This window comes from Coregonus clupeaformis, unplaced genomic scaffold (assembly GCF_020615455.1).
Source record: "Coregonus clupeaformis isolate EN_2021a unplaced genomic scaffold, ASM2061545v1 scaf1676, whole genome shotgun sequence".
In the NCBI taxonomy this organism is placed as follows: domain Eukaryota; kingdom Metazoa; phylum Chordata; class Actinopteri; order Salmoniformes; family Salmonidae; genus Coregonus; species Coregonus clupeaformis.
Window position 1 is genome coordinate 104,556 of NW_025535130.1, and position 14,441 is coordinate 118,996.

The window sequence follows — 14,441 nt, forward strand, 5'->3', positions numbered from 1 at the left end:
CAGTGATTCAGTGATTCCGGCGGAAAAACTGAAATGTTCTGGGTCGATAACGCGCTGTGCAGACTGGCCGAATATCCGGTGATCAATGTCCAGTGATTAAAATTAATCCCGAAGAAAAAAATCCAATGTTCTGGGTGAAACACCGCTAGCTGTGGCTAATAGCAAGTAGCTAGTTAGCTGGCTAGCTCGTTTCAACTGGAGATTCTAGATAAAGGTAAGTCAATAATAGAATCCGTTCCACATTGAGTGAGGCGGGTTGCAGGAAAGTATATCTTGTAGAAGGATGAAAAGTCTGATAGGGAAATATGTACGAAAAATGTACGAAAAATAGGGTATTTACAGGCTATTTACAGACAGACGATAAAAACACAACTGCACTACTACGCCATCTTGGATCCAAAATAACCAACTCGGTGTGCAACATGGACAATGGTTGAGTGATAAAGTAGATTTAAAGATGGTTGAAGATGATCATTTCTGTCATCCTCCGCAGGTCTGGGATCAGACGCTAAATAGATGGGTGGATAGGAGGGCGCCACAGTCGGAGGTAAACTGTCATTTAAAATCAGAGCATAGTAATTGTATTTGAACTGTGAGCGTGTTATTATACAGTATGTTAATTTACTAGCTAATAGTTTAAATGTATTGATATTTAATTTTACAGAGCAAGCCTCTACCATCCCCTTCACCAATGGGGAAGCAAGGCTGTGAGACTCTGGCGGTCCTCCCAAACGTATCAATAATTATAACATGTACTCTGATGAATTACGTACTCTATGATAGTAGGTGAATGCCACGACTTAATCCTACATGAGCCGCAACGCATGGCTCTGTCTAGTGTTTTAATCTTTTTGCTGACAGATGTTGGAACAGCCTGGGAATACCCAACTGAAAACATTTTATCCATGTTTAGAATGCATAAAATGTTGGGCACTGAAGCATACAATATATGCATGTAATGCAGTAAATTCAGTGTGGTGTAGGCTACTGGAACCTTAAATTATTTAATTCCTCTTTTGTACTGGAAGCATCAAGCTTTATGCCAAAAACCAACTAATTTCACACCACATTTTGTAATAAAGTTTATTTACAGGTTGTAGTAGAACAAGGAAATATCTGTACTTACATACACTTGTGAAATTTGAGGGACTACAACACACATACAAAAAGAGACACGAAACAAGGACATTTAAAAGTTGAAAGTGCTTTGGTTCTCAGGGATCTGGAAGGCGTAGCCGTCAGTTGTTATATCTGGAGCGACAGACTCGTCCTCCTCATCCTGAAAGACAAGACAGATGGTGTCACCAGAACAATAGTTTAAATTGCAACTGCATCCACTAATTTACCATGGATGAGTTTCACTCCACAAAGCTGTTCTCTACCAATCTGCTGCACCATACCAATAACACCTTCTGAAGAACATTAGATTCGCAATAAGGTGAACTAGGGCAGATGTGAAAGGATAAACTTGGAATAAAACCCAGCTCAAGTTCAATGTCTCCTTTTGATAACAATCAGCCTCTTCACCCATGAATGGACCTGAAGGAGACGAGACAATCTAAAGAGGACAAAGGTGTATTTGGACTTAGTCAATGCTTGGTGAAGGTCTCACCTCGCCAGAGAAGTACTTCTCGATGAGGTTGAGAGAGGCCTTGTAGACCATCTCATTCTCGTGGGACTGCAGAGCCTCGATCCTGTCTAGGCCGCCACACTCCTCGATCATCCCGCACAGCTTCTCTGCCTCGCCGATCTTCTCTCCTGCCTGAGAGAGCGACTCGTTTACTTTGGGCATTTACACACACTTGAATCCACTGTATCCATTTCTAATTGTAAATCAATAACCATTACATGTACATACAATCCTATTTGAAAATAGCAAATCAATGCTAAAACATGAATGTCTCAACAACCGGGCTATGGTAGCTACTTGAAATGGTAGCTTCCATGCATAAAATCGCAGAGATTAATATATGCCTGTCAATCAAAACCCACAGATCAGCACGATCCAGCTGTCTCTAGGAACCACTAGGCAAACTGTCAGCGTTATAGGTTGGTCATTAGCCATAACTTGTTAGTGATAGAATTCTGGGTTGTAAGAGGGACATCTTGTCTGTCGTGAGACTTAAAAGCTCTACCTATTGGTTCTTCTTACAGACCAGAAGTTGACTTACCAGGAAGATGTTGGTGATGGCATCCAGAATGACCAGGATGGTCTTGCTGTCCTTGGCAGAGAGCAGGTTGAGCAGGGGCTCCAGCACGTTGGACTGTACCAAGTAGATCACCTGCTCCACCGTCCCCCCGCTGGTGTAGTTGGTGATGGCCCACACTGCCTCCTTCTGGGTCTTGTAGTCTCCCTGGTTGAAGAAAGACACAAATGAGGCAGGGCCATAGATAGCTAGAGGACTCATCTTTGTGCCATCATGGCCAGCACCATTGACGCAATATCCATTTTGAAGTAGTCAATTTTCTTCATGATCGGCTGATCACTCCTGATGTCCCAGTTGGACATGACTCCAACAGGGTGATCAGCCAATGAAGTTGGATGTGCCATGCAGTTGACTACATAAAAAATGGTGGAAGCCCTAAATGGCGCTGCCCATGCCAACACAGCCTTTTGGCCATTAGAGGCCTCTATCATTCTCTATGGGCACCCTCAGACAAGGATTGTAGATGTTTGTGGATCAGCACAATAGATAAGCCAGGCTTAAGTTCAGTAGGCACGAAACTGAAGAAAATAGTCAAAAACAGGGAGGTGTATGTAAAATCTGGAGCTGTATGTAGCAATAGTCTAGGATCAGGTCCTAAAAGGAAAAACGAATCTAGTTGATCCGCCCTTGACTCATACTTGCCCCTTAATGTTTTGCCCCTAATGAACAACCTATGAACCCTTGTACCTTTTTGAGGACATCCACCAGCAGTGGCACCAGGCCGGCGTTGATGACTTCCTGGATCTGGGTGTCCTTGCCGGCCGTGACGTTGGACAGGGTCCAGGCCGCCTCCTTCTGGATGTTGGACTTGTGGTGGCGGAGCAGCGCGGTGAACATTGTCAGAGCGCCGGAGTTCAGCACGCACTGCGTCTGCTCATCTGTGCCAGTCACGATGTTGCCCAGCGACCGCAGAGAGGGAGTCTGGGAAAGAGGCAAAGAAAAGGGGGGGCAGGATTTAGACGCAAGCTACACAATTGACCGTTGTATGTGACAACAGGAGTATCCAAACTATTGGAATGCTGGACTACAACAGGCTTTCCTCAGTAAATTGGAATGTCTCAACAACCGGGCTATGGAAGCTACTAGGAGTGGCAGCTCCCATGCATAAATCGCAGAGATTAATATTTGCCTGTCAATCAAAACCTACAGATCAGCACAGTGCAGCCGTCTCTAGGAACCACAAGGCAGACTACTGTACAGGTTAATCATTAGAAACCACGTACAGGTCAAATCAAAGCTCAAAATACACCATTCAAACGCTGAGTCTTACTAAATGTAAAGCCTGGTAACCGCGGTGAAGGGACGTACCACGATGGTGAGCTCCCCGGAGCCGAGCAGCTGGACAAGGCGGGGCACCAGGCCGGCCTGCACCACCACCACCTCGATGCGCTCGTTAGGGCCGTCCGTCAGGTAGGATACGGCCCAGCAGGTGTCGGCCAGCACCTCCTTGTCGTCGTGGTGGAGCAGGCGCACCAGCGTGGGCAGCAGCTGCTGCACGGCCGCCAATGGCGGAGCAGGGTTCTTGTTACGACACAGGTTGGACAGGGTCCAGGTCACGTTCCTCAGGTAACCAGACTGGAAGGAGGGAGACGTCGTTAGAGATCAATATATACACACACACACACCTCTATATTTAGATTGATGGATGCAGCAAATTGAGGTAATGGGCCAAGATGAAGATGAGAAAGCTAAATAGTCAACTGTACATAGCACGACAAATCAACCACATTCCTATTTTACAAGAACCACCACGAAAAATAGCTGATAAACGAGTGGAATTTCCTGCAGCACTTGCTAACAAATTCCACAACAACCCAGAGCTCTTCCTCATAACACATAAACAACTTACAGAGAACACAGACAGCTCAGGAGCGGCCAGCAGAGTCAGTAGGGGCTCAATGGCGCCATGTTTGATGACCAAGTCCCTGTAGGCGGAGCCATCACCTGAGGAAAAGGGAGGAATCAGGCCGTGTCAAAACTGTGGCCAGTCAGAAGCCTGTTGACCTGGTATACAACCCCACACAGACAGAGTAAGGAGGCTTATTGCAAAAGGTTTACTGAACTACCATATGTTCAAGTAGTAGTATTTTCAAAAGAGAAATACCAATAAAAACCGACATTGCTACCAGGCAGCACATTTCTAGTGCAAAATAAGAATGAAGTTTCACACTAAAGATTTGCAGACGTGAAAGACAGGTCGACAGGATCAGTTATTCCAACAAACACGGGAAAAGCTTTCAGCGCACTGTTTCTGCACTATCAATGGCAACAGTCATGCCATAGTCGCTCTCGATACAGGGTAAAAGTGTGCCTTCTCTTACCAGCGATGTTGCCCAGGGCCCAGACTGCCTGCTCACTGATGTGGGGGTGCGGGGACATCACCAGGCTAATGAAGGCCGGGATGGCTCCCCCGTCCACCACTGCGGTGGTTTGGTCCGAGGTGCCAGAGGCGATGTTGGTCAGGGCCCAGGCCGCCTCGAACTGTATGGGAGGACACTCTGCCAGGCTCAGGAAGCTGACAAAGTTTGATATCAGCCCAGCACCGATGATACGATCAATTGGAGGGTGCCTCTCTCTGGACAGCAGCTTCCTGTGGGGGAAGAAAGCCAGGTCAAATGTTATGGTTAGGGACGGACAAAGCCAACAGTCAGAACAGAAACAGTGATTACCCAAAACGGGTTTCCAATGAAACGCTTAGTGATTTACCTGGCTGCCTGGGTAGCCTGCACCTGATGATCTAGGCTTTGGCTATTTACACCAGCCACAATCTCATCAACCGTCCAGTGCTGTGCAGGCTATGGAAACAAGGCAGGATTACACATTAATTACATGACCTGGCATGGTATCTGTGGAGCGTCTGCATGTGTCAATGGAACAAAGTGACAGATTATAAGATTATAGACGGTAGCTAACAGCCTTCTGATAGACCAGAGTACAGGACAGCAAGGCACCAAATCAATCTATTGGGATGAGGGACATCTTTAGCTTGCTCACCCTTTGTTGATGGCCTGTACACTGTCATAATCAAAAGTTTGCCATTGCTTGTTTGAGTTTCAAATAAGGGTAGTTACAGTATGGATACAAAATACCTGTGCATTTTGGTCCTTCTCTTGGAGTGGAGATGTAGGCTCATCTGGGCAGATACTGACGTTCCTTCTTTTGAGAAGCTGGTCATCTTTCTTTGCCTTTCGAAGTTCGACGTTGACCTCGACTCTCCTGCGCCTCAATTCCTGCAGATGAACAACGTCAAGTTGCATGGTGTTAGACAAATGGCAACACTGTAAACTAGGCGTTCATGGCTGGCTAATCAATCAAGATAAGGCCGCGGAAGTGATATCAACTTACGTTGGTATCTTTTCCCTTGTTTTTGAATTGGGTGATACGATCGGCGTCGTTCGTAGTTGTCGACATAGTTTTCGTTGCTTATTGAACAAGGCGATGACTTCACTGTAGTGTTGATCACTAACGCTATGGGGGAAATGTAGATGTTAGCTAGGTGCGTACTTTAAATAAAATACTAAAATAGCCAACGTTTTCCTAGCTAGCAAGACAGTTTTGCGTTCCTGCTGCCCGGCGAGCTATATTCTAACATGTGGCCGGTTGAAAACGCGCAAAATAACAATTTAGTCATTACCAGTACACCCAAAAACCAGTAATAAGTGAACAATATATCAACACATATCATTTATATCGAATGCACCCAGTAACTGCTCTATTACAACCATTAAAATAAACATTAAGTAACAAAAGCATGAGGACCGCACTCACCTTGTTCTTGTTCTTACTAGCGATGACGTCAAACATGAGTCCGCCTTTAAATTTCCGGCTTGATCGATCTGTGATTGGCCCATTCGAGTCAAAGCACCCTCTTCATTGGCCCCTTTTTGAAAAAGACGGAAAGAGTCGCTAGTGGTAATGCGCTGTTATCGCGAGACGATAGTACAGCTTTTCGCTTTTCACTACATTTGATTAAATTTGCCTGCGACATGTCGCAGAGCACAGTAGTTTAGCTAAATCTGGTAGTAAGTGTGTTGGTCATGAACCCAAATATGCACACTTCTATAGAACTTTTCACGCCTTTCGCGTCATGTTTAAATTTTATAAACTGGCCCTGCGCTTACTGGGAACGTGATGACCCAGTGGCCTAATGGATAAGGCATCAGCCTCCGGAGCTGGGGATTGTGGGTTCGAGTCCCATCTGGGTCGTATTTAGCTTCCGTTTTATCTGAAATGATACAGTAAATGATTGATAATAGCTACATGGATTATAAAACCGGGGGAATGCACTCCGACTCCAATTTGTCTCTTGTCAATGTGATTGCATTTGTAAACGTCACAATTAAGCAATGGAGCCTCGACCCACGAAATGACTAACGATAATGTACCCTACAAATAAATCACATACATAGCAATAAGGTTTAATCATGACTTTAATACAAATGTTTGAAATCTGCAGTACCAAAAGCATCCAAGCGTCCCCTCAAAGTTTGTGACATCCTGTGGCGTACTGCATTAGCATCAAATAGCCATACACAAGCAGTCAGGAAAGCAAAGGCTAACTTTTTAAAACATAAATGTGCATCCCGTAGCACTAACTCCAAAAAGTTTTGGGACACTAAAGTCCATGGAGAATAAGAGCACTTCCTCCAAGCTGCCCACTGCACTGAGGCTAGGAAACACTATCACCACCGATAAATCTACAATAATCGAGAATTTCAACAAGCATTTTGCTACGGCTGGCCATGGTTTCCACCTGGCTACCACTACCCCGGCCACCAGCTCTGCACCCTCCGCTGCAACTTTCCCATGCCCCCCCCCGCTTCTCCTTCACACAAATTCAGACAGCTGATGTTCTGAAAGAGCTGCAAAATCTGGACCCCTACAAATCAGCTGGGCTAGACAATCTGGACCCTTTCTTTCTAAAACTAGCCGCTGATATTGTCGCTACCCATGTTCAACCTGTTCAACCTCTCTTTCGTATCGTCTGAGATCCCCAGAGATTGGAAAGCTGCCGCGGTCATCCCCCTCTTCAAAGGGCACATATCGATCCAAACTGTTACAGACCTATATCCATCAATTCTCAGGCTGACTCTATTCTCCGTGTATATCAATGATGTCGCTCTTGCTGCTGGTGACTATCAGATCCACCTCTACACAGACGACACCATTTTGTATACATCTGGCCCTTCATTGGACACTGTGTTAACAAACCTCCAAATGAGCTTCAATGCCATACAACACTCCTTCAGTAGCCTCCAACTGCTCTTAAACACTAGTAAAACTAAATGTATGCTCTTCAATCGAACGCTGCTGGCTCCCGCCCACCCGAGCTTCAATGCCATACAACACTCCTTCAGTAGCCTCCAACTGCTCTTAAACACTAGTAAAACTAAATGCATGCTCTTCAATCGAACGCTGCTGGCTCCCGCCCACCCGACTAGAATCACTACTCTCGACGGGTCTGACCTAGAGTATGTGGACAACTACAAATACCTAGGTGTCTGGTTAGACTGTAAACTCTCCTTCCAGACTCACATTAAGAATATCCAATCCAAAGTTAAATCTAGAATCGGCTTCCTATTTCGCAACAAAGCCTCCTTCACCCATGCTGCCAAACATGCCCTCGTAAAACTGACTATCCTACCGATCCTTGACTTCGGCGATGTCGTTTACAAAATAGTCGTCCAACACTCTACTCAGCAAATTGGATGTAGTCTATCACAGTGCCATCCGTTTTGTCTCCAAAGCCCCATATACTACCCACCACTGCGACCTGTACGCTCTTGTTGGCTGGTCCTCACTACATGTTCGTCGTCAAACCCACTGGCTCCAGGCCATCTATGAATCACTACTAGGCAAATCCCTGCCTTATCTTAGCTCCTTGGTCACCATAGCAACACCCACCCGTAGTATGCGCTCCAGCAGGTATATCTCACTGGTCATTCCCAAAGCCAACACCTCCTTTGGCCGCCATTCCTTCCAGTTCTCTGCTGCTAATGACTGGAACGAATTTCAAAAATCTCTGAAGCTGGAGACTCTTATCTCCCTCACTAACTTTAAGCATCAGTTGTCAGAGCACCTTACCGATCACTGCACCTGTACACAGCCCATCTGAAATTAGCCCACCCACCCTACTACCTCATCCCTATATTGTTATTTATTTTGCTCATTTGCACCCCAGTATCTCTATTTGAACATCATCTCTTGCACATCTATCATTCCAGTGTTAATACTAATTGTAATTATTTTGCACTATGGCCTATTTATTGCCTTACCTCCATAACTTGCTACATTTGCACACACTGTATATATATTTTCTGTTGTATTTTTTGACTTTATGTTTTTTTTTACCCCATATGTAACTCTGTGTTGTTGTTTTTATCGCACTGCTTTGCTTTATCTTGGCCAGGTCGCAGTTGTAAATGAGAACTTGTTCTCAACTGGCTTACCTGGTTAAATAAAGGTGAAAAAAATAAATATAAAATATAAAAAAAATTATCCAGAAGGGGGCAGTGGTTCTACGCGTATGACTTTTACCGGTATAGGGTACACATTCACAGTGGCAAACAGAATGAATAAGAAACAATATGTTGACGCATTTCCATACAGTATATATTCCAGTGTTTCACACAAAAGGCACATACGTTTCCATCTATGCGGGCCGGCACCCGTGTCTGACTGGGCCATGGATCTGGCGGACCTGCTCTCATTTCGGCAGAGAGGAAGAGGCGAGGCGAGAGGGATAATTGGGCCCAAAATCTGTCTTCTCCAGCAGGTGGCGTTTTTTCTTTTTTTCGCTCACCAAGCGAGAAGTTTTTGTATGGAGGTCAATGAGCGTGTCGAATTTTGTTAACAAAAAAATGTAATGTAATTGATCGAATATAAGTTTCGTAATGATTAAGTTGTTACGATTGTACTGATATAAGTAGGACACGTAACATCTCGGCAACTTTGAGAAAAACTATTTATATCGGAGTTGTGCCTGGTTGTCTCTAGTTACTACAGCCACAAAGTCATAAACACGCCTATTTCAAAAATTTATATTTTAAAAATGTTATTTTAAACATAACCATAACCATAACCACACTGATAACCTTATGTCTAACCCTAACCTTAAATTAAGACCGAAAAGCACATTTTAGTTTTCATTAATATTTACTATATAGACATATTTTTACTTTGTGGCTGTAGTAACTAGTAGAAACCGTTGTGCCTGTTTTTCACAAGCGAATCTGTCCCACCTGATCTTGCCTCCTTTCGACTGCCTCCCATTTTTGAAGATATTTCTTTTCACTGGAGCGGGGTAGAGCGGGCACTAGTGTATCTGGTCAATATAATGGATAATCTGTGTTGAGGACCAAAGCCAGGCCACTGGTACTTTTCAGATGTAATTTACATAACAATGGCTAACTGTGAACTTTAACATCTTCTCACAAAGCAACTGCAGAGGTTGTTGATTCTACTCATAACAAGTCCTCACCGTCAGCCCTAGTTATGGAAACAATTTCCCTAGTATAACATAAGGGTGTAGACACTAGTGTGACGTTACAGTTTGTATCATGGGAGAGGAAGAGAGAGAAATGAGGATAGCCCCCTAGACAAGTGCATCCAAAAGTGTTTACTTTAACTTTATTTTTATTTTTATTTTACTGGTCAAATGCAACATTGTGAAATCCTACATGGGGCAAGCTATTGCCATTTGTATGCAATGCAATAGCCTACAAATACAAATAACACATATGATTTTAAATAGCCTATCACAATCCGTAATCACTAATAATCACTATCATCAGTAATTAGTAGAATTAAAGCCTAAAGGCTTTTTAAAGGCCCACGTTTTTTTTAAAGGCCCCACACATAGTAGCCTACTAAAGACCGAAGGGTGTTTCATGTATAGATTTGGAATTTAATAGGACCTCTATGGCTTCATGAATGAAGGTAGTCTCAGGTGTCACTCTGTTTACCTCTGCGTCGGAGTGACACGCCTTCCATTCCAAGCTCGAGGCATATAAACCTCAGGAATTCAGATACACTCCAGCAGAATTCAAAGTTGGTCCAATAGCACTTTTCAGGATGACAGGGATTATTCTACTCCTGCTGGTACTTGCGTTTACTTTTTCTGAAGCGGAGGACAATGGTAAGTCGGGCAACAATTATTGCTGCTTTCCAACAATGTCTAATTACATTTACATTCTACATTTTAAGGAGAAGAATGGTAAAGAATGGTGACAGTATTATTGTAGATCAGAATATCCATTAGGAAATAGCAATTGCTTTTAAAAACCAATATAATTTGAAACTATTTTTGTATTTATTGTAAATGTGATGACATGTCGATTTATAAAGCAGTCGAAAAATTTTCTGAGAGGTGCAATAAAGAAATAGATATATAGGCTTATCAAATCGACATTTTATTTATTTATCACATGCGCCGAATACAAGTGGTGTAATAGACATGACTACATGCTTGCTTACGAACCTTTCCCAATGATGCAGAGTTTACAAATAATAATACAAAATAGTAACTAACACAACAGGAATAAAAGAAAATACACAAGAATGGACCTATATACAGTGAGTACTAGTAGCCTACCAGATCAATGTGCAGAGAGAGGGACGAGGTATTTGAGGTAGATACAGTATGCACATGAAGGCAGGGTAAAGTGACTAGGCATCCGGATAGATAATAAAAAAGAGTGAAATAAAGAACAGAGTAGCAGCAGAAAATTATGAGTGTAAAAGTGTGCGTGTGTTTGTGGTGTGTTGGTATGCGCGTGTGCGTATTAAGTGTATGTGAACGTGTGAGGGTTTTCTGTGGGAGTGACAGTGTAGTGTGCGTGAGTATGTATATGGTGTGTATGTAACATCAGATGAGTGTGCGTAGGGTCAGTCAGTGCAAGATAGAGTCAGTGCAGATAGTTTGGGTAACATGAATTGACTATTTAGCTATCTGGCTATTTAGCAGTATTATGGCTTTGGGGCAGAAGCTGTCTTGGAGCCTGTTGGTCGGAGAGCTGATGCTCCGTTACAGTTTGCCGGAGGGTAGCAGAGTGAACAGTCTATGGCTTGGGTGGCTGGAGTCTTTGGCAATTTTTCGGGCCTTCCTCTGACACTGCCTGATATATAGTTCCTGGATGGCAGGACTTTATGTATGTTTATGTATGGAATGAAAGTTATTTTTATGATTGATATCATATTTTTTCTCTTTCACAAATATAAGCCTATAATTAAATCTCAGACATATCTAATTCAATCTTTGTATAGGCTACTTTGCAACAATACAATCATGTGAAATGTGCATATCATAAAGCTGGAGTTCAAAAAAATAGTGAAATTCTCATAATCTGACAACTATCGGTGTCAGTAAATTACATCTAGTTCGAATTACAAAGCATACTTCCACTAGACGCTCTAATCCAGAGTGATTTCCAGGAGCAAGGGAACGTTGACAGATTCTTCACCTAGTAGGCTCGGGGATTCAAACCAGTGACCTTTCAGTTACTAGACCAACTCGCTTAACCGCTAGACTACCTGCCATCCCATAATGTAGATTTGGATTTTTGAGGCTACAATGATTATCCTGTGAATTCTTTACTTTACTTTTAAGTGTTTGGCTTGTGTACTGACAGTAAGACTTTATAGGCCTACTCATAAGATCTGGATGAAAATGTCTTTAGAAATGACTATGTAATATCAGTAGATTAGAATATATGGTGAATACATAAAAAACAAAATCACCATTGAATAGAATATGTGCAGTGCATTTTTTATGCTTTAGTTCAGTGCCCACACTCATTTTATTTATTTTATTTGACCAGGTTAGTCTTATTGAGATGAAATATCTATTTTACAAGAGACCTGGCCAAATATCAGCACACAAAGTTTCAGACACATTTACAACATAATAAAACACAGAGCATCACAGTTTAAAAACATAAATTTAAAGATTGAGCAGGCAAGATACTTTGGGGAGGTGTGGTGCATCCTGGGGTCAAAACATTGACAGCCCCCAACTTCATTGTCCACCATAAGTTTGACCCTAGCTTTAAACACACTCAAGGAGACAAGCTCCTGTAATTTCATGCCCTTTTGTAGTTCGTTCCAATTGGAAGGGGCAGAGAACTGGCAATGCTTTTTTACCCAGCTCTGACAGTTAAAAAACTATTGATAGTCTCAAGCTATTGCTTATATTAAGAAGCAATCAACTGTACTCATAACCTTATATGATGGAGGTATGATATAGGGGCCAGCAGTTATAATATACTGCTGGGTGTAACTGGATTGTTCTTGCCTGCTTTATCCAGAGCTGTTCTCCGTGATCAGCACCCCCCCTGAGAAGGGCCAGAGTGTTTTACCCGACCCTGCCCAGAACCAGAGCACAAGGCTAGGGACCAAAGACCCCTCTCTCCCCATCAATGAGCTCCTGGAAAAGAGCAGCAAAGCCGGGGACCCCAAGTACGCCCTCCACCCACTTCCCTCGGGGGTCTGGCCCAAGCACAGTGACCCTCGCCCCGGCCCCCACAACAAGAGCAAGAAGGGCCCTAAAAATGACCGCCTGATCGAGCACAACAGCGAGAAGAACCGTGGCGAGGCGGGTCTAGCACTTCCCAAAACAACACTAATCGCTGCCACCAACCGCACACAGAAAGTCAACGTGGACCCTCACCGGGACCCCCACACTAACTTCAACAACCCCCCGCAGAGTGACCCGGACAGTCACCCCAACTCCAGACCCAGGGGCCACCCCCACCCTCACCCGGCCCCCTCCCCTCGCAGGGACCCCCCAACCAGAAAGCTGGACCCGGAGGAGAATCGCCCTGGGGGGAAGTCCAGTCTGTACCAGTCCGGCGGCGCCAACCGGAATAACAGCCGCTCATCTGTGCTCATCAACCGTCGCTCCTCCAGCCTGCTCTACCACTTCGACATCCTGAAACGAGGTACGGAAAGTTACACTATACCCCCACACTATGTATGGTGACAGTGAGAGACTGCTGAGATTTTGGGGATAGTTAGCTAATTACCTCTCCAGCCACAAATTGCTACCTAAATCTGGATTGAATGTGTCCCTTTGTGTGAAGTCTTAGGGAGTGAGAGGTTATGATAGCAATGCTAAATATGCCTAAGTGAGATCAGTTATGAAGCAGTAATTAAGGGGTGAGACCGGAGTGGGGAGGACTGGGAACATGGAGCCCCCTCCTGCGGAATGTGACGCCTGGGTTTTGTAATGACAACTCTGGTCCTTCTAATGACACTGGAATGAAGTCTGGCTCCACACAAGCAGGCACGGCCCGGTCGGTCACTCGCTCCTTCTTCTCATCTCTCTCGCTCTCTTCCTTTCTTTTTGACTCCCTCTCTCACAGAGTCTGACTTCACTCACGAGGCCGTCTGCATGAGTGAGTGCAGGAAGGAGAAGGAGGAGAGAGAGTACTATTGCTACAGTGAATTTGGTGAGTGTGTGTGTGAACAGGGTTAGACTATTGTATGAGAGTGAGATGGGTGGCCTGGCCATCTTCCAGTGATCTCTCCATAAAGACTGGAAGTGAAGGGATGGGAGAAGGGGACAAAATAAGGCCATGACACAATGTCTGGTGCAGTCTATTTGCAACCCGCCAATCATCCTGTAGTTTAGACTAGAGTGGCAGAAAGAGGCTGCTCATCATGGTGCAGGGTGAAGTTGCCCCTAAACGCTGATCTTGGGTCAGTTTTGCTGATCCTAGATCTGTACCTACGAGTGCTCTGCGCTACTATCCACTTTAGAGTTACAAACAATGACCTTTACTTTCATTTGACCATTTACCTTTACATTTCAGCCATCAATGGGATCGTTCACGACATAGACATGGTGCGTAAGGGGATTAGACTCATCACACTGATGGTGAGCAGCGATGGTTTCTACAAGATGAGCCGTCTCTATGTCACTCCAGACAGCTTCTTTCTCAAAGTGCGTCTCCTAGTCCTGGACACCTACAAATGTAGCAAGCCTTGTCCTGACATCAAACTAGGTAAGTGTCAACTTAAGGAACCAATGAATGCGTCCCAAATGGCACCCTATCCCCTAAATCAGGGCTCTCCAACCCTGTTCCTGGAGAGCTACCCTCCTGTCGGTTTTCAATCCAACCCCAGTTGTAACTAACCTGATTCAGTTTATCAACCAGCTAATTATTAGAATCAGGTGCGCTAGATTAGGTTTGGAGTGAAAACCTAGAGGACGGTAGCTCTCCAGGAACAGGGTTG

General features: G+C 44.2%; 2 protein-coding genes and 3 non-coding genes across 5 annotated transcripts; 2 read left to right on the top strand and 3 right to left on the bottom strand.

The window, feature by feature from the left end:
• Window positions 1-1,069: 1,069 nt before the first annotated feature.
• Window positions 1,070-6,074, bottom strand: LOC121533167 (importin subunit alpha-1-like). Its single transcript, XM_045218590.1, has 11 exons — window positions 5,976-6,074; window positions 5,553-5,675; window positions 5,297-5,437; window positions 4,914-5,002; window positions 4,529-4,797; window positions 4,057-4,151; window positions 3,516-3,782; window positions 2,895-3,128; window positions 2,172-2,354; window positions 1,613-1,762; window positions 1,070-1,279 (listed from the first exon to the last, which is right to left on the bottom strand). The coding sequence occupies exons 2-11, from the start codon at window positions 5,616-5,618 to the stop codon at window positions 1,190-1,192; spliced, it is 1,584 nt and encodes a 527-aa protein (XP_045074525.1). The 5' UTR covers window positions 5,619-5,675; window positions 5,976-6,074; the 3' UTR covers window positions 1,070-1,189.
• On the bottom strand, window positions 1,896-2,031 carry LOC123487358. The gene has a single exon (XR_006659744.1). It is a non-coding gene; the product is annotated as a small nucleolar RNA SNORA84 (small nucleolar RNA).
• On the bottom strand, window positions 3,259-3,393 carry LOC123487357. The gene has a single exon (XR_006659743.1). It is a non-coding gene; the product is annotated as a small nucleolar RNA SNORA84 (small nucleolar RNA).
• Window positions 6,075-6,340: 266 nt separating the features above from the next.
• Window positions 6,341-6,413, top strand: trnar-ccg. The gene has a single exon. It is a non-coding gene; the product is annotated as a tRNA-Arg (tRNA).
• A 3,848-nt stretch (window positions 6,414-10,261) lies between these two features.
• Window positions 10,262-14,209, top strand: LOC121532633 (the record flags this gene model as incomplete). Its single annotated transcript, XM_045218588.1, has 4 exons — window positions 10,262-10,344; window positions 12,512-13,144; window positions 13,568-13,654; window positions 14,018-14,209. Coding segments are annotated over exons 1-4 (976 nt in total), but the record flags the coding sequence as incomplete, so codon positions are not given.
• Between the last annotated feature and the right edge of the window lie 232 nt (window positions 14,210-14,441).